At 36.3% G+C, this 23623-nt stretch overlaps 1 protein-coding gene across 1 annotated transcript in view; it reads right to left on the bottom strand.

Moving 5' to 3' along the window:
- Positions 1-1461: 1461 nt before the first annotated feature.
- MSR1 (macrophage scavenger receptor 1) overlaps positions 1462-23623 on the bottom strand; it is a gene marked incomplete at both ends in the record, with an annotated part of 60135 nt that continues 37973 nt past the window's right edge. Inside the window, 2 exons of the mRNA XM_082863662.1 lie at positions 1462-1595; positions 11414-11602. Coding sequence (XP_082719788.1) covers positions 1462-1595; positions 11414-11602 — 323 coding nt within the window. The remainder of the gene's footprint in view (positions 1596-11413; positions 11603-23623) is intronic.

The following is a 23623-nucleotide window of genomic DNA, read 5'->3' as shown; positions in this document are numbered from 1 at the left end:
CAAAAATACACCACTGGAGAAAATCACCTACGTTCAACAAGTAGAAGAATGTACCACAATAAATGCATTTTCAGCAGACCATTTCCAATAGTCCCAATTCCAAGGTAACAATTTTGCCTTTGCAAGTGAGAGGGCAGGGAGTCTATAATCTGGTTACTATCTTGAGCTGAGATTTCAGGGCATGAAAAAATGCTTAAGCCCATGCTTTTGCTCATCACCATTAAAGAAAGAACAGTAGAGCCATTCTGTACTAGTACTATTTTCTAATCACGAGTTTCTCTGAGTTGGGCTTACGAAACTTGAAAATTATATTTTTCAGGGCTGAGATTAGATTTAGTTGAATTTCAATAGCAATCACTGATCTTTCTGCCTGTAAACCTAGACAGCAGGGCACAATCACCGGGTTCCAGGGTGAACTTGGCACTATTTTGGCATGCTCAGGGTCATCAACCCTTTAGGGTTAAAGATGCCTCTCTCTCTCTGGTTGTAAATATTGACTCACTTCATGAAAGACTAGAGAGGAGGGTTGTTGAAACCTCCTTCTGCACTCAAGGCATTGCATGCTGTTAGTTAAAATGGAATAAGTAAATATATTTACTGTTTAAACACAGTGTCCTAAGTTGTAACAAAGTAATTACTCATATTAATTTAAAATGCATAGCAAACTGAGCTCCATGCTGAAAATGATATTTTTGATCCACTAATTAGCTGGACACATATAGCAATGGTGGGCCTGTGCCTTTTCTCATATGTCCTGCTTTCAACTAACTTTATAGTGCAGTTAAAAAAAAAACAACCTGTCAATACATGACCATGTCAAATAAACATGTTATTGTTAATGACCATGCTATTAGCCACGTTATTAATGACCATCTCAATATATGAGCATGTAAAACATGATGAGTTTTTCATCATGGCCCAAACATATCATGAACATTGCTATCTAACAGCTAAGTTACTGCACAGAGATCTTGAGAGCTGGATAAGATTCTTCCTTTAGAAATGTGTATGGATTGGAGATTTTGCCACCTTGGCACAAAAGAAAACTTTCCAACCCTCTCATTATTCAGAAAGTAATTACATTAAAATGAACTAAATAGATTACAAAGGAGACAAAAATTGTAATCTTGTGAAGATATAAATTGTAGCCAGTGATGGGGATGTGTTTCCATTATCACTGGCATTTGTAATCTAGAAGTTTTAAACTTCAATATATTCAATACATAAGTCATTATATTAGAAAATTCCATTTGAAAACTTAAGAGAAGTTAGAATGGTTCAGATATAGACATATAGTAATTATGAAGGTATTTTATATGTTTATCCACTGATTTTTAAATATTCCTTTTCCGTGGACAAAATTCTTAATCTCTTAAATATTCATTAAGCTGATTTTAATGAAGCAAAGTAATAAAAATCATTTTGCAGCAATTTCATAAATGTGAATGAAAATATGGTGCATTATGTATTGCAAGTGACCCCGGCATCTTCAGCATGTGAACAGACTCTCACACCCCATTGTCTAATTTTACACTCTTCAATAGATGATTCTCTCCCAAAACAAAATACTTCATTCAGCCATATTGGACCAGTACCTGCAAAAATCAGATACAACTGTATTAATAAGTATAGTTTAGTGGTTATGTTTGAGTGGGAAAGAGCCATTAATTTATTCACCAATTTAACAAAAAAAAATGTGTTGATCATTATCCATATACAAGTTCTGTGCTCTGTATTAAGATTCAAAAATTAACCCCCTGCCCCAGAAAATTTTAGTTTCTGTCACTGTGTAACCAACTAAAATACTAAGTAATAAGAGGTGTAACAAAGGTGCATACAGAGTTCTATGAAATCGTAGATTGAAGAACTATTGGTTTCCTCTAATGATTTAATAGTTTTATTTTTAAAAATAAGGAAGGAAATAAACTTTAATAATAATGGATACATACAATGATTTAATGATCTATATGTATCTGTACAAGGCATATCTAGAACATAAGCAATCCTGGAGTTCTTTTCTTAGGTTCCAGTGTATTTCAGTTTGCATGTGTCTGGTTTACCAGACATGTTATCTATTTTTAATTAAACCAAGAGTAATATGATCAGCAAAGGGCTTATAAAATATCCTGCAAGAACACCATAGATTATTAAGTGCAAACACAAGCAAACAACAAGAAAATGGCACAGCTAACACTTATTCTTTTTGTCCGAATTCTTCCTCAGACACATTAGAAGGAAAAATGACCTGTCAGCATAGGCTACCTAGAAGACAATTAACTAAATGAACGTAACCACCACTTTCAAGATAAGGACATTATTTTATCAATGAATAAGAAAACAACTGTTTTTCTGAAAAGAATTCATGGCAGGAAAAGATAACTTTAAAATGAATGTTTGGAAATGTTTTTCTGATATTCTCTAAAAATTTTTTAAGTGTATCACTATAAAAGTTTGTTCTTTTATACTTAAGACATTTGGGAGCAGAACCTTTGAAAAACTTCTAAATGAATGATTTCATTGGGTTTTGTTAAACATATAATATTGCAAACCTCCTAATGAATTTTCAAGAACATTTCATGTTGTCAAGAAACTGATGATTTAGCAGCAAAATTTCAATAAACACCTTTGCAAAACTGGTGGATGGTAAGTAAATATCTTAATACTGTAAGCATAATCAACAATGCATTTTTTCCATTTGAATCAATATGTTAAAAGGTTCTCTTTCAGTCACAAGAGCTATATAAAGCATATTTGGAAATGTCTTCAAGACTTAGAAACATACCTTTGTGTAGTTCTAAAAGTTAAATGAACACTTGTTTTTCACAGAGGCATAAATAATGGCACATATAATTACATTACTCGTAACTGATTTTTCAAATATTATGTCAGTTCAAGAAATAAAAATTAACAACATGTGCATGGTTAATAATGTGCATAATTGTATAGCAGTATGTGCCTATAATATATGAATAAATTTCCAAGATATTGGAAATTTTGTAATCACAATGTGGATAACATTTGACTGAACCCTAAAAAATGGAGGTTTTCTGCATATGGAAAAGAAGTCATTCCATATAGTGGGGGCAGCATGAAAATGCTTGATGTATTAGAACAGTTAATGGCCTCCTGGCATCTAAAACACAAAGTATATTAATGAGGGGAGGAGGACTCTTTGGGAAGGTTGGATAGAGAGCTGGGACCATGCTATAAACATTTTTGAATTTTATGTTGTGAGTCACCAAAAAAATATCATCAAACTATATTTTAGAATTGTATGTTTGGCAGAAATGTGGAAGCTGGATTGAAGAAGAAAAAATCTATAATATAAAAGAACAGTTAATAGGATGTTTATATAGATATTTTCTGTGAAGACATGTTTTTATTTACCCTTAGAACTAGGAAATTTTGATTTCCACATAGAAAATAAATAGGTTCATTCACTTAGTTTTTGAATAATTTGTACCTTCACCAGAAATATCCAAATACAAGTTATATTTAGGTTTACATTATCAAGGTAACTGGAAATATTGTAGTTTTCATTTCATATAATAGTAATTAAATCAATAGAATCCAAACAATGTTTCTATTAGACAAGCAAAGGTTTTCCTGGGCTGACCAATTATAAGAGTAGTAACTTGGACAGCTCAAGTGTTTTCTGAAATGTTTTTATAAGAGTATTAAGACTTTTCAACTTGAAATTTTAAGGCAGATAAAAAGGAAAAGATTAGGAGAATATGATCTCAAAGTCAGAAAACTTGCCAGGAATACTTTTTGGTTTCCAAATTGCTCTTACTAGGCATATCATGGTCCCTTTTCTGTTTGTGTTTGTATGTATGAGCATGTTTGTGAATGTGTGTTTATTTTAAATATATAAAGTCTATCTGAACTTTTTGGAAGTTGCTCCAAAGGGCTATTCAAAAAACATAGGCAAGGACTTCCCTGGTGGCTCCATGGTTAAGAATCCACCTGCCAATGCAGGAGACATGGGTTTGAGCCCTGGTCCGGGAAAATCCCACATGCTGCAGAGCAACTAAGCCTGTGTGCCACACCTACTGACTCTGCACTCTAGAGCCCACGAATCACAACTACTGAGCCCATGTGCCACAACTACTTTAGCCTGCATGCCTAGAGCCTGTGCTCCACAACAAGAGAAGCCACCGCAGTGAGAAGCCTGTGTACCACAATGAAGAGCAGTCCCTACTCACCACAACTAGAGAAAGCCTGCGCACAGCAATGAAGACCCAACACAGCTAAATAAATAAATAAATAAGTAAAACCTTCATCAAAAAACATAGGCAAACAATAACAATTGCACAAATAATAAAACTACTTCCATTTTAACATGTAAAGGAACCAAAACAGTGGGACATTTATGTATTATATTTATTGCATTTATGAACATTTATAAATTGTATAAATAAACATAAATAAAACTTTTGGTGAAAGCCATGGTTCTGTTGTGTTTGGGAGCATGAGAACAGTATGGTTTCATGGTTTCTGTACCCAGGGGACAGTGATGCTTTCACTCTACATTTTGTAGATCTAGTCACCAGATTTATGTCTCAGCAGTGCGGAATTTTTACAATCCAGGAAAAGAGAATTAAGGGTGACAATCCTCTCAATGTCTGAAGTATCCAGAGGGCATCCCCATAGGGGAAGCACAAGATAGATATTATTCAGTCAATGTGCTGACATGTGAGCACAAGTTTTTAGAAACCATAGTAGAGGAAACCATGAATATTAGAATACCAAAGCTGTAGTAATAACAATGAACATTTAAGCCCACTTTTTTAAGAATTTACTGGGCAGAAAATATTCAAAGTACTTTTGAGTTGTTATCTCACTGAATTCTCAAGCAACCTTAAAAAGTTAATAAATGCTATTATAATGTCGTTTTACTGTTGAGGAAAGTGAAAATCAGAGAGAAAAAGTAACTCCACCCAAGGTCACATAGCTAATGCCTAATGGAGCCAGTATTCCCACCATGGGTCTGCCTAATGTCAGTGCCTTTAATCAAAGATTTACTGCAATCCCCTGCATTATTAGATTTGGTCATTTAACAAATCTCTTTTGAGTGCCTATGTGACTGAACAAAAATCAGAATCCATTCTCTCTTGGACTGACCTTCTAGTGAAGGCTTCTGTTTTAGGTAAATGCAGCAACTGAGGTCACATGTGTAATTAGTGGCAAAGCTGATTCTTGTATTTAGAACCCCTAACTCATATTTCAGTGCTTTTCTCACCAAGAACATATGGATGTGATAAACATATTGTATTATTCAGTAACTCTGGTCTTATGCTATGTGGAAAAGATTCAGACACAGTGAACATGCTAGGTCTTTTCACATATAATTTTAAAAATTTACTTCTAATAACTTTGTAAAATATTGGCAATTATTTCCATTTCACAGGTAAATAAACTGAGACTCAGAAAGGATGCATGACTTTCTCAAAACAACAGAGAGAATAGAGCCAAGCAACAGAACATGATGACATTTAAAACTTAGAGCTATTCATTGACTACAAAGAAGCCCAGATAGTTATAAAAATAATTTTCAAGGATATGCTGTTTTATTTTTATATTAATATATTTGGGACTATCAAGCCTAAGGAAAAAATTATTTAATACTCATGTCCCATCTCCTTCCAAATTGTTTTCTGCATTAAAAATTAATGCCAAGGCAGCATAAAATGCCTAAAATTTAATCTTCATGTGCACCTCAAAGATTAAAAAAGACATCTGTTTTTATTTCTTTAGGTAATAACTGTTACTCAAGGATATTTTTTCTTGCTGCTGTCATTGTTAGTTTTTGCCTCTGAGTTATCGTTTCTACTAGTGGAAACCTATGCAAAATCGATGTATATATTTTAGAAATGTTTTTATTCTCTAGTCCTGTTTATCATCTATTTATCTATCTACCTAACCATCTACATATCTACAATTCCCTTTACAATTTGAAGGCTGCATAAGGAAGACAGATTGACCAATTTTGTGTTTCCAAAAGCAGACAACAATAACCGTGTTGTCCATGGCTTCTGGAATTTTATGAGCTTGGTTTGTGATGCTTAAGAGTATGCTTGACAGCTGATACCATTTCCTCTTAATCTCTCTTTTAAAAAGACAAATATTGATATTTCTTTGAGGGATTTGAGTTTCCTTAATCTTCGGTAACACTGCTTTTATTTAAAAAAGTAATCATATTTCAAACATCAGCCAGATATACAGTGACACGATGAGATTTGAGATTAGCTCCTGAATGGATAAGTGGGGAAGCAAAAATCACTAATGGTTAAAGTCTCTGAATGAATTTTAATTACATCCAGTCAGCCTGGGTGACATGCACTTATGTCACTTTAAGACTTCTAGTTGGGAAGTGCTTTGTCAACAGTTTCTTCTTTGAGAAAAGCATTCTGGGTTTTTGTTTTTGGATCAATGTTAAAAATGAAATGGGGGGGCTTCCCTGGTGGCGCAGTGGTTGAGAGTCTGCCTGCCGATGCAGGGGACACGGGTTCGTGCCCCGGTCCGGGAAGATCCCACATGCCGCGGAGCGGCTGGGCCCGTGAGCCATGGCCGCTGAGCCTGCGCGTCCGGAGCCTGTGCTCCGCAACAGGAGAGGCCACAACAGTGAGAGGCCCACGTACCGCAAAAAAAAGAAAAAAAAAATGAAATGGGAATCAGAATAGAGAATGGGTAAACTTATACTATAGTTCTGGATTCTAGTTTTGTGGTTCTGGAGAAGCCACTCATTTTCCCTGTTTTATTATATATGCAGAATAGAGAGGTGGGGGGTCGAAAGAGCTCTAAGATTTCATCTCCCTTTAAAATTCTGTGATCCTAAGATTCTGAAGAAGCAAACTCTTTAGAAATGAAGTTTTTAAGGTTAAAGAACTTAGGACAGTCTGCCTAGTGAAGAGACAGGGTGAGGGATGGATGTTGAGTGTTCTCCCCACGACTGCCACAATAGCTATGTAAATGGGGCATGTTTTGTGACAGTTCTGTCAGCTTTACTTAATTTTACATGAAAAGTGGGGCTGTAATACCTATTTCTCCCAGGCACTGTAAGCACTGAATGAGATCATGTAGTAAACACCTGATAAACAGTATTATTCCATACTTAGTATTTATTGCCTTTGTTACTGTAAGTAACAGAACAGACATGTTAAGAACCCTATTATAATGGCTCTATATCAGGTTCCATAATACCCAACATCTAAACATTTACGTTTTAAAACTTTCAGTGCGCAGGGAGCAGTACATAAGAATTAGAGTTCTGACCTATTGATACATTTTATTCATCTTTGAGATTGTTTTTACTTCCAATCACTAATGGATAGTTCAGAGATGCAGAGTTATATTCTTGATCTCCTTCAGTTTATTCTTGTAATTTTTTTAAAATTCCACTCAGAAAATTGATTATGGAATGTGAAGGGGGTAATGAATAAAAGATAGCATTTCTGTTTAGAATTTTCTTTTGTTTCTGCTTTTAAGTTCAGAGCTTCAGCACCAACTCCTTTAAATTTAGGAGAAGATGAGATAGCTGCTCCAGATGGAGCTCTTACTTCCTGCATCAGCTGACAGGCTCAGATATGCCTGGAACAAACTCCCGGACTACCACTGTCCTCTGACAAAGCTCATCCAAGTTTGCTACAGGGAGACCACCAGGATGAGAGATTGGAAAGCTTGCATAGGGAGAGAAGAGCCTCCCTCCCCCTTCCCTGCCCCGTGCAATGGCAAGCACCAGAAGCTTCTCAGTGCTTCCTTAATTTAACCTTTTTGTGTACACAGGAAAAAGAAAGAACATTCCACTTTATGCAAATGGTGCAACCAGATGAAAGAACCCATTTAAAGGAATGTGCTTTAAGCTTTGTTCCTATAAATCATTTTCTTTGTAACTGCAAAACTCATTGTTCTTAAAGCTAATAAGGATTATCTCTGGTAAGCCAGGTTTGCTATTTTAAAATGAGAAGAAAGAAGAAAGAAAAAAAAAGGAGAGGGGGAAACTGTGTCCAGAAAATTGTATTCTTTCCTTAATGGGAGGAGAGATACAAAGGAGATAAATTTAAACTTTTATCTTCTTGTTTCAGTTTTGATAATAATGCAAAATATAGTATTAATCTGATTCTTCTTACTTTCCTATAAGAATGACACATAATTAAAACTCTAGTGCATTCCTCCTCCTCTCTCTACCCCTCCACTCATATTTCTAAGTTTCCTTTCCAGTCTCTGTTCTGCATTCAAGATTACTTTTTCTTTTCCTCCTGAGTAAAACTGCAAATTTAAGGTGGAGGAGTGGAAAAAGGAGGCGTTGAAACAGCTTTACATGAAAAGGTGGTTTACCATGACTAATCCAACATCAGTTTACGATGCAAGCCTGTTTCTTAAAATACATTGTACAATGAAGCAGATCATGAAATTTATTTTTTAGATTCTTTTTCTCCAGAACAAATCACCTCAGTTCTATTCTTTCTCCCAGCTCATCTTGCTTTATTATTTTAAAATTCTCATCATCATTCTTCAATTTTGGGGGACTGAATATGCAGAGAGCTGAAACAGAGCTGGATGTGTGTGGAGCAGAGTGGGAAGATTAGAACAGAAAGTTACACAGAATGCTTCTTAAATCACACCTCTGTACTGTGGGAAAAACCACATTCAACTTTACCACCCCTGGAACATCGCTCTACAGTATAACATGGATCTGACTTTTCTACCATTCAACAAGGATTGCAAATAAACTTGTAATTATACAGTTGGCAGTGCTGCTACCAGTGATCTCTGTCACTCTTGAGCAATGCTATGAGTCCGGCTTCGTAATGGGCACTTTCTATACGCAGCTCATTTCAGATTAAAATAAATCTGCTGGGTTGTTATTATTATTCTCATTTTATTGGAAAGGAAACTGAAAGTCTGAGATGTATCAGAGCTAAGGTTTCAAGTCCTATCTCCTTAGTTTATATTATAAAACTTTTAGTCTTTCCAGTTCAGTTTGGTAGGTATTTGAGAATGTGAGAGGAAAAACAAAATTCTGATATATCTCATTGTTTTATTATAATAAAGCTCTAGTTTAATGTATAGGGTCACCAGCTACCATAAATACAAAGCCTCACTGAAAATGGATGCTCAGCTTAGAGAAACAGTCAGTTACCTGAAGAAAGCTTGAGAGAATCGTCTCCATATAGCCAAATGACTCATTTCACAGGAGACTAAACTCTATTGTTTCTTATATAAATAATGAACTTTCTTCTTTTTGGCCAGTACTTCAGAATATGTATTTTATTCCTTTCTTACCAGTGCTTTAGACTAGAAATCCCTAGAGGTATAAGCAAGAATGAATAAAAGCTGTGGGGAAAAGAATATTTTACTTGTGAGACTAGGCCTGCAAGTTAATGGAATCTTAAGATAATAGTCTCCAATTGTGTGTTTACCATCTAGGTTTAGAACCTCAATTGAAGAACAGCTTTAAAATCTATGGCAAGGCTTCATATTCGTAAAAAGAACAGAGCTGGCATAGAACGTCTTATTCACTTTCCCACCACAGATTGTATTTGAAATGTTTTATACAATTATGTATTTTAAATAAATAGCCTTTCATGCTATGGATCTTAGTTACCATAGAAATGGATTTTTTCCTCACAGAACATTGTAGAAACCCAGATTGGCAGTTTAGTCTTCCTAAGCAATTCACTGATTCATTTGATTTTCTAGTGACAAAGAATTAGGGATTTTTTTCTTTTCCCCTTCTGTGGGGGAAAAAAAAATCCAGCTTATTGCTGTTTAAAACAATTCATTTAGGAGGTAAATTTTACAGGTGCAAAGATGATTTTGGTCTGACACTTTTCAAGATGGGGAAGAAGTTCTGAAAGTGTAGTAGAACTAGAAAATTTGGAAATTCCAAAGATCTATTGGATGATGGCAAATTATGGATATTTTCTATTTCCTTTGTTTCTTCTATTCAAAACTCTAATGCACAAAGTAAAAACTGACAGCCGGAGGCTTGAACCTGGTGCAGAAACTTTCAACATCATCACTCTCTTCCGTCTTGTGCTTAGCCTCTTTATGAAATTAAATCAAGTTTCTGGTCTCTAAAGACTTTACAACCTGGATCCCTGCTAAAATTCACCTCTTAAATTTGATAAAATGAATTCTTTTCGTAAAGGAATAAAGGATATAATTGTGATCTTACTATTATCTTATCTTATTATTAATACTATTTACTTGTTTAGCACAATGCCTGACACATAGTTATTACTCAGTAAACTGTAGCATAATAGTACTTAACTATCTATTTTATGAATTTAAGAAGTCTATCTTGTTTGGTCTTTTGACCCGATAATTGGACATACTCCACTATTTTATCATCATACACAAGATTATCTGGTAATACTGCTGTTTTATCTCTATTATTTTGCATACAATTTCCTATTGCCCATATCTATCTAGGAGAATAACACAAAATCAAGATGGTCAAATCTTTTTTTTTTTTTTTCTTGGTCAACATGAACTTCAGAGATACCAATTATCTATCACATATGGACAGTAGAATAAATAAAGAGGAAATATTGACTATAAAATTCTAGTTTACCTACATATGGCTATTTTTTTCTAATCTGTCCTTCAGAATTGAAGCACTTATATATGTTTAATTATACATAAAGCCTATTATTAGGTGCCAATTTAGAAAAAAAAATGAGGTAATAAAAATATCATGGGTAAACATTCAAACATTTTGTCCCCAGCAAATTTTCTTCCTAGCTCTTTCAATACATTCACAGAACAAGTTACTGAGTCATCCAGATGAAAATATGCAGATATACATGCAGCAAAAACATTATTCAATTCGACCTCAAGTAGAGGGGAACGTAACCTTTCTCTTCCCTTATTTCTCATCAAGTTCCTTAAAGGAGAAGTCACAATTAGTAGGCATAGGGAACCCGTAAAATCGCCTCTTTCTCTTTCATGGTTTTTCACTGTCCTTTCAGAATAGAGGTGCTCCATCATGGACTAAGCTTTGGGAAGTAAATGCAGAAGCTGGTACCCACCACCCACCCTCCAGTTCCACAGAAGAGAGAATGGGGGAGCATGTGGACTTGCCCAGCTGCCCGCAAGACCCAGATATGTAAATGAGTTTCCCAGGAAGTCATGCCTTGTCTATATAATTCACTGGTTCCTGTTCATCTGCTTTACCAGGAATTTTCCATATTTTCCTCTATTGTCCAACTAACTGATTGAGTCTAAACGAAATTTAGACATTAAATGTTGTCTGAGAGCATCTTTTTTTTTAATTTCTATCTTTTCATTTCTACTTTCTAGGAAAGGCCTTAAGAAAAGAATCCTGCTTCCTATTCTACATGTTCCTGTCTCTACTTGATTGTATGTACTGGAGAATGCCTACATTTCATTAAAAAAAAAAAATTACCTTGTCCAAAATAAGCTCCCTTATGCACATTTCGAGCACCTTGGTATCCCAAACTCCTACAGATGACCTGTCCTCCACGCAATTCCCAGCGGTCGTCACAAACTGTACCCCACTGGCCATCATGGAAAATTTCCACTCTGCCTTCGTGAGGGCCGCTACCACCAACCAGTCGAACTGTCTTAGACGGTGCTGTCACAGAAACAAGCAGGGCTTAATTTTACATATATGTACATATTGCTTTATGCTTTAAAAAAAAAAAAAGCATTTGAGCACATTTTTCCAGCAAGTTCAATTATTGGAATAAATATTAAACTTTCTAGCACCACCTATTGGTAAAGAGTTTAATTGCAAACATTGTACATATTGGTCAGATCTGAAGAGTAAATCTACTCTTGCTTTTTTATAAGTTACATCTATGAAAACACTGCAATGATTTTGTTCCAGTGACTTTAAAATTTTACAGCTACAAGTCTGTGAATGTTATAGAGATTTTTCATACTATTTTTTAAAATTTTAACAAAGTGATTGCTTTCTTGACGCACTAACACACAAACTGGAACATACATCCAGTGACTTTCCGTGATACAGGAGGTTGAGGAGAAGATATTTTATAATATCATAAACATAAAAATAGACCAAACGTCCTGTTCTTTACCAAGAAAAACAAGGTAACTATAATGACAAAATCAATTCAGAAATAGCAAAGATATTCCTTGATATAAGCCCCCTGGATTTTGCCCCAAAGTGTTTTTCTTGTTTTGAAAAAGGATTAATGAGATAGAAATCAGACAAGTTTCGTTTATTTTGAGAAATCGCTAAATCAGTAAACTTTGGGAAGAAATATACCATGTTTACAACAAAGTAACTTTGTTCTGCAATGCCTACGTAATCAAAATTGCCATATATACAGTAAACTTTTATAAAACTTTGATCATGTGCAGTGATTTACATAAATATGAAATGTCTCTTTCCCATTTTTAAAACCAACATACACATTTTGAACCTAAGAACAGATAAAGTGTGTAAATAGTATCACAAAAAATTTCACTTAGAGTTAGAAAATTTCTTTAAACAGCCTGAACTATTCTAGTAAGTATTTGTTAAAAAATCATTTGGCTGAAGAACAGAAAAAGGCAAAGACAGAAAATAATTTTTAAAATTTACTTAGTGCTAAATAAAATAAAAATATTCTCTAATAATTAGAAAAGCCAATGAATAAATACAGTTCTATTTAAATATATCTTTTCAAATATGAGTTTGAAGAACACCATAATATAAAAAAGCAAGATGCAATTCTTACAACAGAAATATCTCTGTAATGTGAAAATGGAGTTTTAGTGTATGGGTTTTCAGAACTCAGTTAACTAAAGAAATAGTAACTTTTGTTTTCTAATTTGAGCAAATTTTGTTGGAACAGTAATCCAACAATATGTAAACAAAATAAACAATTTCCTACAAGCCTGACTGAGCCACTCAGAAACATGAAAAGCAAACATTAACATGTAGTATTACAATTATAATTACTTTCTTGATTCATTCAAAATATAATTCAGTGCTAAATACTGAATTAATGTAATAATGTCCAGGTGCATAAGCCCTTCCTCACTTAATAAACATGAGTTACAAACATTAAAAACATTTTTAGAAAGGAAAATAATTTGCTATCGCAGTATTCAAACTTCCAATTACTAAGTAAAATACCTGGGTGACCCAATCATTCACTGTAAATGCCTAAGAAAACAGGAAATAATAATCCAGGAATAGATTGTGTAGTTTTAAAACATTACAGTCATGTAATAGTAACTAGTGCCACTCCCAATTATTTTACATAAGTCAAAAATAAATCTCCCTGTGCTATGCTGCCACTTTCCATCAGCCAACTATTTTACGTTCGGTAGTGTATATATGTGGATGCTACTCTCACTTTGCCCCAGCTTCGCCCTCCCACCCCATATCCTCAAGTCCATTTTCTATGCCTACCTCTTTATTCCTGTCCTGCCCCTAGGTTCTTCAGAACCATTTTTTTTTTTAGATTCCACATATATGCGTTAGCATACAGTATTTTTCTCTTTCTGACTTACTTTACTCTGTATGACAGACTCTAGGTCCATCCACCTCACTACAAATAACTCAATTTCGTTTCTTTTTATGGCTGAGTAATATCCCATTGTATATATGTGCCACATCTTCTTTATGCATTCATCTGTTGATGGACATTTAGGTTGGTTCCATGTCCTGGCTATTGTAAATAGAGGACACAACCTTTAAAAGAATGACATAGCCATAGGACATGCCATAAACTGGTTAGAACCAACTAGGTCTGAGATGGGGACGAGACTTCCACTAGACCTTGAGCTTCTGTATATGCTCACTGTAACACATCAGCATGCTAAATGACACACCCACAGGCTCCACGGCAGTTCCAAGGCGGACCATAAAAGGTCAACAAGTGGGTGGTGGCCCAGTTCCTGGAAATCTCCACCCCTTCCCCAAAATAGCTGGAATACTCCTCCCACTCATTAGCCTAAGAAATTACACCCCCCCCCCATAAAAACTGACAACGCTGTACCCTGGTGCCTTTCTCACCTTCTGAGATGGCCCACACCCTGTCTGTGGAGTGCGTTTCTCTCTAAATAAATCCACTTCTTACCTATCACTTTATCTCTCACAGAATTCTTTCTGTGATGAGACATCAAGAACCTGAGCTTCATTAAGTTCTGAGACCAGGTGTGTGGTATCAGTTAAAAGACTGTGGGTTCAAGTCCCAATCTGAGATACACGGTTTAAGTTAGTCACCTGGAACAGCTGAATCATCACTTGAATCTGCTCAGGATTCTCTCTCCAAATGTTATCCAAGAGCCTCTCTGTTAAGCTGCTTCATTCTTTCCTTTGATTGCAAGCTGGACGTCTTTGTTCCCCAGTGAACATGTCTATTAACAAGTCCTAAATTTGTATTTTACAGTCTCTTTCTCAGAGACAGTTCTAAAATATCCAAGGAAGTCCTCCTATGACCTAGTTTGGGCGAGATGCCCATCTATGGACTAAACAGCTTGGGCCAAAGACAGGGTCAGTTACATTCACGTGCCATTCCTGGAATGGGGGGAGGGGAGAGGCATTTCCTTGTTGAAGGTGAGTTTTGAGCAAGGACAGTAAGCCCGGTTCATCAGACATTTTAATAATCTTCGTGTATTTATGAATATTCATTATACTATATGTTTAGCCTGGTGTTCTTTTAATATCCCTGACTGTAGAATATAACTGAAATTAAAAATCCACGAGTTAGATAATCTGGATTTTACTTACTCCTCTGACATTGTTTATGTGAGCTTATTAAACTATTCAATCTCTCTAGGACCAAATTTTCCAACTGTTAAAAAGAGAAAATGATATTTGCTCTTAGTTAAAGCATCTAAACACAACTTCTCTGTGCCAGGCATTTTCCTTGGTTTCAGAAATTATTTGAATAAAGCATGTATCCTGCCCTCAAGATTCAAGTATTTCTGAGGTTATTTTGAAGGTTAAATAGTTCATTCTTTAAAATGAAGTACAAATGTAAAGGTTTTACTTTTATAAGTTTTGAAAATTTTGAGGTTTACATTTTGTGGAGAAAGCATTAGAATGAATATATTATCTTGATATTAATCACCTTATTATTTTTTTAACTACTTTCCTATTTAATACTTATCCTTCTCAAAGAGGAGATCTTAACCAAGTAGGATGACATTTTACAGATAGACAAAACCTACCCTATGGTTTCAGATGTGAGTGTATTTGACCTTTGTTATTTCCAAACATGATAAATCTTGAAGAGACTCTTGGAGACCAGTAATGAGTAAACTATGGCCTTAAGCCAATCTCAGCTTGCTGTCTATTTTGTAAATAAAGTTTTGGTGGAATGCAGCCATGCCCATTAGTTTACATACTGTGTAGGGCTGCTTTCAGGCTACACAGAAGAGTTGAATAGTGTGACAGACACCTTCTGGCATGCAAACCAAAAATATTTACTAGCTGGTCCTTTTCTGAAAAAGCTTGCCAACCCCTGATATAATTGAAAACACAAGACTAGTATGATAGAGGATTTCAGTAGGGAAAATCCTGCCGTGTGACCCCTGGAACAAATAAGGTCATGATTAATCTCTACTTACTTCTCCAGTTTAACCCTTTGAAAACCTCTCCACCCCCTCTCCTTGCTCCCTTTAGTTCAATTATATAATTACTCACATTCCCAAATAAGCCTTGCTCTCCTTTATTTCTGGGGCTTTCGTTCCTCAATCCCCCCCACCCTTTCCTCCCCTCCCCACCACTGGCACCTCCCATTTCTTCACCCTCAGCCCCCAGTTTGGATTGGTATCCCTTCTCAGGCTCGCATAGCACTACTGCCCTGCAAGGCACCGTGAACTAGGTAATTTTCTCTCCCAGGCTGAGGACCTTCCCGTTATCTTTTCAATACCTGACCAAATATCACTTGATGAAGTCACGTGATGAAGAGTTTATGGTGTGAATGAATGAATTTTGACCTCTTCTTGATACGCCATCTCTATTCCTGAGTGGATTAAATTGGCAAATGCTTCAAATATCAAACACTGAAAGAAGTAGAATTTAGTATGTCACCAGTCTCTAGAGAGAATACAGTTTCTATGTGTAGAAGCAGTAAAGGAAATTGCGAAGGAGAGGTTGATTTAAACATGAGTCTATTATAGGAAAAAACTATGTGGCTGTCCACGAAGAGCCCTCCAAGGTGGACCGGTCTGGTGGCAGGGTCTGATCAGAAACCTCACATATTCCAAAACCTGATTATTTGTAGGTTTAGAGGATTTATCTCTTAGTGGCAGACTAATGTTAAACAGACTCTCAGGACTAAATGTCAATTCAACTTACAACCAGAAAGGTAGTTGCCTCAAAAACGGGAATATTTTTAACTACTTGACACGGCCATTTTCTCTCTGTGGGCAATCTGCACAAGAAGTCAAATCACAATCAGTGAATTATTCGTTTAATTAATTTATTAACTTACAATGAGACATAGCTATGAGATTTTGCCTCTGGGTTTGGCCAGTGCTCTTTGCTTAACACATTTTTCTTTATATGTTAATATATTCCATCAAGTTAGGTGGTTTGACATATCTCTGCTCTGATTCACTGCAGTTTAACTTTCTAAAGGCAATCTTACTCTTATTCCCTAGATTTGGAGGAAAGTGTAGAGTACTGATAATTTCTATATATTTTTAAAAGCCTGTGTGTAATATTAAAATATATAAAATATTTATTACACAAATAGCTCATTCATATTTTTATAAGATACCAGACAAAAAATAAATAATAGAGTAGATAATTTACAAAGGTTTTCTAATCTAATCTGAGAAAATAACTTCAAATATAGTGAAAGTTAACAAGTTCACTAGTTATTATTGTTTTGTTTATTGAAGGCTTATTTTTAGAGGAAGTAAAACATATATTAAATATATATGATATATAAATATAAATATATATTTTATATAAAATATAAAACATATATTAAATATCTCAGAATAGAGGAATAGCTAAATTAATTATAGTATACATTAGATGGATAGTTTTAGACTCATTAAACATTCCTGTCAAAAGAATCATACAGAAAATAGAGAAAAATGATAATATAAAATTTAAGTGACTATATTAACATTAATGTTTCATTTTAATATGCCAAAAAAATTGATATATAAAAAGATTAGAAGGAAGTATCCAAGCATATTGACAGTAATTTTGTACAGGGGACAGAAATTGAATATAAAATCTTTTTCTTATTTTCTGAAATTATATTATTTTTAAAACTAAGATTAATTTAATTAAAATAAGTGGTGGCCAGATAGTCACTGATGTCCTTACTGTTTTAAAGGGTCTATGATTCAAGTTAAGCTGAAATTCATAAAATTGAGGGAAAGAACAAGCTCAGAATGAGAGATATAGTATAATGTCCTTTATATAAAACACAGAAAATAATACCATCTATCATTTATGCAAACATACATATGTAGTAAATATATAAAAACACGAAAAGAAAGACACATGTAAACTCCATGACAGAAGTTTAACCTGGAAAAGCAAGGGAGGCAGGTATAAATGGGGCTTCATCTGTGCTAGTTAACATGATATTTCTTAAAAGAGAAATATGTGTCGTCCGTATGGTAAAAGGACAACACCTCTAAAATGCGGGTGGTGTGTACATGACTATGTATTAGCTATTTGTTGTAAATGTTCTTCCTTCTTTTCTTTATATTTGAAATCTATTTTATTTTAAGAAGAAATCTATTTTATTTAAAGTCCCATGTTCATGGGGACACTGATGGAGCCATATATGAGCCCAAAATAAATTATAAAAATGCTTCGCATACAAGTCTTTTCTGGAAAGTTAGGAAAAACTATTATGAATCTACTATGTTTGAGACAGGAAGGGGTCAGGGCACAACCCTTAAAAGAATGACATAGCCATTGAAGACACAACAAACTGGTTAGAACAACTAGGTCCAAGATGGCGGACAAGTTGACTTCTACTAGACCTTGAGCCTCATTATACCCTCATTGTAATCCATCAGCATACTAAATGACATACCCACAGGCACCATGACGGTTCTGAGGCCAACCATAAAAGGCCAACCATAAAAGTCCAAAAAGTAGGCGATGACCCAATTCCTGGGAATCTCCGCTCCGTCCCCAAAACAGTTGGAATAATCCTCCCACTCATTAGCCTATGAAATTGCCCTATAAAAACTAACCACCTATATTTTGGGGGCTCTTGCCTTCTGAGATGCCCCATACCCTGTCTATGAAGTGTGTATCTCCCTGAATAAAACTCCTTTTACTTTACTATGGCTTGCTCTTGCATTCTTTCCTGTGCAAAGCCAAGAACCCAAACTTGGTGGTAGTCCCACGGACTCACGCGAGACCTGGGACGTGACCATCCTCTCGTGCCCCACTTTCTTTCTTGCAACAAGCTCTAGTAGACGAAATTTTAATTTGAAAAGCGAAGTCAGGAAGAATGTGGACTATGGGGTGTCTTTGCATTGTGTCCATCACTGCTACTTGAGTGGAAGTAAAGAACTGAGGTTAAAATGTAAAATGACTTTTGAGGAGTGTAGCCATTTCATTTCAATTATTATCATATTGTTTACCTCATGGTCATGCTTTCTTTTTTTTGTATCATTTATTGGAATTAGGATTTAGGGTTAAATTTATTACTCAATAGTAATTATTATATTTGAGTTTCAAATGTAACAAACATTTTTTTAAAAAGTCTGGTTGCAAGTTGACCCAGAAGTCCTTGCAATATGGCAAAATTCCTCTAGAAAGGGAACTGATTTTTTAATTTAAGATAATTAGCTTAATGAGGTATTTAACTATGAAAGGAACACCCTGGTGTGAAATAAAACTCATTTTATGGCAAGACAAGAAAAATTTAAACATAAAAAAATTTTCTCTGCCCTTTGGATTCCACTCGCTCTTCTACTGTGCATTGTGTGTCTGACTTATGCATCGACCAGACCTCCCCCATCAGCAGAAATACCTGCTCAACCATAAAGAACAACATTCTCCTAGCATTAGCAAGACAACTCCTTCAAAGATAACATTCCTTCTTGATCATGTACGGGATCACATGACTTACCACGATGACCCTTAGATCTGGATTATGTAAACTGTCAATAATACATCATTTGATGTACAGCCCTCTGCCTCAAAAAACTTATATAACTGTGCCTTGACTTCTAATGGGCGGAACAGTTCTCAGACCTGAGATGCTCTTGCTGAGTTATAATCCTCAAATTTGGCCCGAATAAAAGTTTCCATTTCTTTCTTAGATTGACTGATTATTATTATTTTTTTACACTGGATATCAGATGTTTGGAGAAATAGGCTGAATTTCTTGGAAAAATAATTTAACAGATTTTGAATCTTACTCCAGCAAAGAAAACACGTATTCTGGAAGCCCCCAAACAGGGTAAAGAGGAGAAACCAGAGGGAGAAGATGTCAGTGGAGCACGAGTATGCAAAGTATTTTGATGGCAGGGGAGAGACCAAGGAGAGTGGCCAGTGAGGAAAATATGGAGTCTAATCTAGCCAGGAATTTCGACACAGTAAAGTCTAAGGTTCAACTTGAAAGTTGTAGACTCTTCTGCTCACATTTTCCTGTTGTGAATAAGTCTTCAGTAAAATTCTCTTAAATCCCCAGGTGGAGCTAGGGAACATCCTCAAATGAAAGGAGAGGTGTGGTGCTGTGTTGGAATGAGTGACGTGGAGGGAAAGGAGCGATCACAGATGCATAGGCATGTGAGTTTCCTAGGGCTACGATATTAAATGGTCACAATTTGTGCAGCAAATTAAAACAACAGAAATTTATTCTCACAGTTCTGGAGATCAGAAGTCTGAAATCAAGATGTCCGCAGGGCTGTTTTCTCTTTGAAGGCTCTGGGGAGAAATCCTTCCTTGCCTTGTCTTAGGTTCTCATGACTCCGGCCAGTCTCAGTGTTCTTTGGCTTGTAACCGAATCACTCTAATCCCTGCCTCTGTCTCCAGCTTTTCACCATGTCTCTGTGGCCTCCTTTTATAAAAACGCCAGTTGTTAGCTTTAGGGCCCACCTGAATCCAAAATGACCTCATCTTAGCCTAACTACATCTGCAAAGACCCTACTTCCAAATAAGGTCACATCCTGAGGTTTCAGGAGCACTTGAATTTCTAGAAACCCTACTAAACCCACTATCACAGCCGTGGCAGGGATTTGAATGAGGAGACATGGGGAATATAATTTTTCCATATTTTCGTCAATCTACCTCAGACAGGAGGCACTGGAATTGCCTTAGAATGTGAGGTTGGTGCTCAAACAATTTTATTTCAATATTAAAGAACTGACCCCCAAGATTTGAGGACTGCAGAATAGCTGGGTAGTAGACATTTGGTTACACTGGAAATTAGTGACTTAGCAAAGTTAACCATGATGACACTGAACACCCATAGTTCAGCGACTGAATAATTAAAAGACTGAGAATGTGCTGCGTCAAAATAAACTGTACTAAACCTCAGATGATATTGAGTAAATCTATTATAACTTAAAAGTTCTTACTTCGCAGTGGGTTAAGCAGGATATGAGTGACAATTCAGGTGAAGCAGGGGATGAAAATAACTGTAGTACCCCAGGAAAGGGTCAGGACCTGTAGGTTAAGCCACAGTGGGAGATATTTCTGGGACACTTCATGGGCAAGCAAGTAACTGCTGTTCTAGGGAATCTCGTCTTGAGACTCACATTGTAGGGCAATGCATGGCCAGAGAAGCCAGGTTAAGGGAGCAAATGATAGGTTGTGAACCGGGAATACTTCGGTGGTCCAGTGGTTAGGACTCCATGCACTCACTGCCGAGGGCCCGGGTTCAATCCCTGGTCAGGGGACTAAAGTCCCACAAGTCACCTGGTGCGGCCAAAAAAAAGGCTGGAACCTATAACCTATGTTCGGAAAGTGCTTGAATTGGAACAAAAGAAACAATCTTGTATTAGTGTAAGACTACATGTACTGCAGAACAGGAAGCCAGGACCTGGTTCTCTGGAAAAAGCCATTTGGTCCTCTGAGGTTGTGGAGGCACGGGGAGTGGCGTGTTGGGTCTCTCTACTCTATCTGAATTCCGGCACATAACTGAAGGAATTTCTAATTTTGCTAATGCAAAAGACCTGGCTGGAATCGTATTGATGTTGTTTTGTTTTTCTTCCGTCTCATTAGCTCTTGTGAGAATCAGGCTGTAAGTCAGCTGAGATAACTCCTAAACAGGACCAGTGCTAATCACTGGATTCACTGCTGATTTAAACCTCTATTTCAATTTACAAGACATATTAGTTATACGTACTACAAAGGAACACATGTACTGTGTTAATGGAATACTATATGTTTTTAGTGCCCATTTATGGAATCATATAAAGCTTGAAACACCACGTAACTGTCAAGAATGAGCAGCATTTGTCTAAGTTAGCTGGAGACAACACTGCTCAGGCACACTCTGCTCTGCTGAAGCCTAGCTGGGCTACTGAGAAAAGGACAGTGCAGTTAAACAAGAGACACAATAAAAGAGGACATCAAAGCAATCACATTATATTGAAAAAAATGTTCAAATTGAGCCAGTTACTGAAATAAAGATAGAATATTAGCAGGTAGCTTCTTCCCCTTGTGCATATGAGTAATTCTCAATACAATAATGGAGGCTAGGTAAGCATTCTAGAAAGACTATGTTTCTGAGTTAATATACTTGGGGGAAGAGACTGGAGGCAATGGCTGGAATGGGATATGAAGGAAGAAACATAAACTAACAGAGATTAATTGAGAATATTTTTGGGGAATTTGACCTAATGGAGTTCATATTGTAAGAACTCTTACGTTAAGGTCTTTCAATGATCAGGCTCATTCTAGAAAACCAAATTGCTCTTTACAAATCTCTTTCTCTCCCTTCCTTCTTTCTCTCTCCACACCTTCCGTATGACATATTTGTGGTATTTATATATATAAAATATATAAAGCTAGTTGTGGGAGTGTTGAATGGAGTCACAGTTACAAATAGGGACTTTGGAGATCAATACACCAGGCTTTGTGATTCTGTTCTACCACTTAGTGGTGAGCTTCAGTTTCTAATCTATAAAATGGAAATGATGATAGGACTTACCTCAAAGGCTCTTCTGAAGATCAGATGAGATAACGCATTAAAGTCCCTGCATTAGAGAGTAAATATTTTCTAAAAGCTCATTATTATACTTATTTCATGTTTGGAAGAGAAGCCTTTACTTTGGTCAACTGAATGCTTAGAGAAAGACCAGAATTCATTTAAGGTTGTGCTGAGCCCTCAGCAGAAATTAAATGAAAGACACACAGATATTTCGTATCATTGTATGAGTTTCAAAATAAGACATTTACTCTAAATTCACATCCTAATTACAGTCTTATTGGGTAAAAAGCACAGTAGAAAACACTAACAAATGACACATTAGTAATTGGTATATTGAGGACAGAACCTCACACAAAGTGTTTCATTGTATGGCTGGAATTCTGTTTGCTTGAAACACATACACTTTCAAGTTAGGGTGAGAACACAGCAAACTATTAGGACAAGCTTTAGAACTTGGTGCAGACTTGTTTTCTTTTTATTATATGTTATTAAATTTGGTGTAATTTGTGCATTTGAACTGGGCATTTCAGCCTCTACTTCTGTCTAAAGAAAAAAGCCTTTTTCCCCTAATTTGGAAAGTTCAGGTTCGTATTTGACACACTTAAGAATCCCTCTGCAGTCTGGGGTGTCAGATAACTGGTGAACCGAACCCCCTGGCATTGTCCCCCAGGGTCCCTGGGATCAGGGCCGTCAGTGGCAAGTGTGGACCAAGTACTGCTGCAGAAGAAGAGGGCTCCCAGGTGCTGCCTGTTCCCCGGTACAGAATGGGGTAGGAAGGCCTACCCAATTAAACCACAGGCAAAGAGATACAACTCATCTTCAGATGTTTGCTTTAACTGGCTCGTCATCGTTGCCAGTTTGCTACTACTGAGGATGATCTGATTCCTCTCTGCCCCTTTTTTTCCTGGAGACTTTGGTGTCAAGCCAGCACAGACCCAGAGTACCACTGACAACTCTAATTTGTTTCAACACTTCTCGGAGCTTTTTCATCAGCAGCGTCTTGTGCTCACGCTTTGTTCCTCAGAGCCTGGAACGCCCGTTTTATTAGCCTGACATTTTGTTCTGGCCTCTGTTGACAGCTTCTGGCCGCTGGCGTGCACTCTGTTTAGTCACTCCTTTTATTTATAACTTATGCTCTTTCGCTCGGCTCAAACTCATTGACTTGTGATCTGGTCATACTTGCGTTGCTCTATCTAATGTAAAATCTTATCTGATTCTCCAGCACCTCTTTTTGTCCATGGCATTTATTTAGCTTCTTGCATTTTCATTTGGCTCTCACTCCTGTCCTGATTACAGATTTTAAATGTCTGCATTATACCAGCGAGGAAGAGCAGCTCCAGTTCAGAGAGACCATGACCACTGAGAACTATGCCTTATGAGTGTAAAGCACTTTATAGTATTACAGAGCATCTGCATACACACAATATCTTATGTGACCCTCACAACAATCCAGTGAGGTAGGCAATACGATGCCCATTTCACTGGGGAATGAATGGAAGTGGGGAGACACACATAGGGACACTACTGAGAATTCTACTAGA

The sequence above is a fragment of the Leucopleurus acutus genome (assembly GCF_964270905.1).
Source record: "Leucopleurus acutus genome assembly, chromosome: 21".
Lineage (NCBI taxonomy): Eukaryota > Metazoa > Chordata > Mammalia > Artiodactyla > Delphinidae > Leucopleurus > Leucopleurus acutus.
This window is presented reverse-complemented; position numbering and strand designations above follow the sequence as displayed.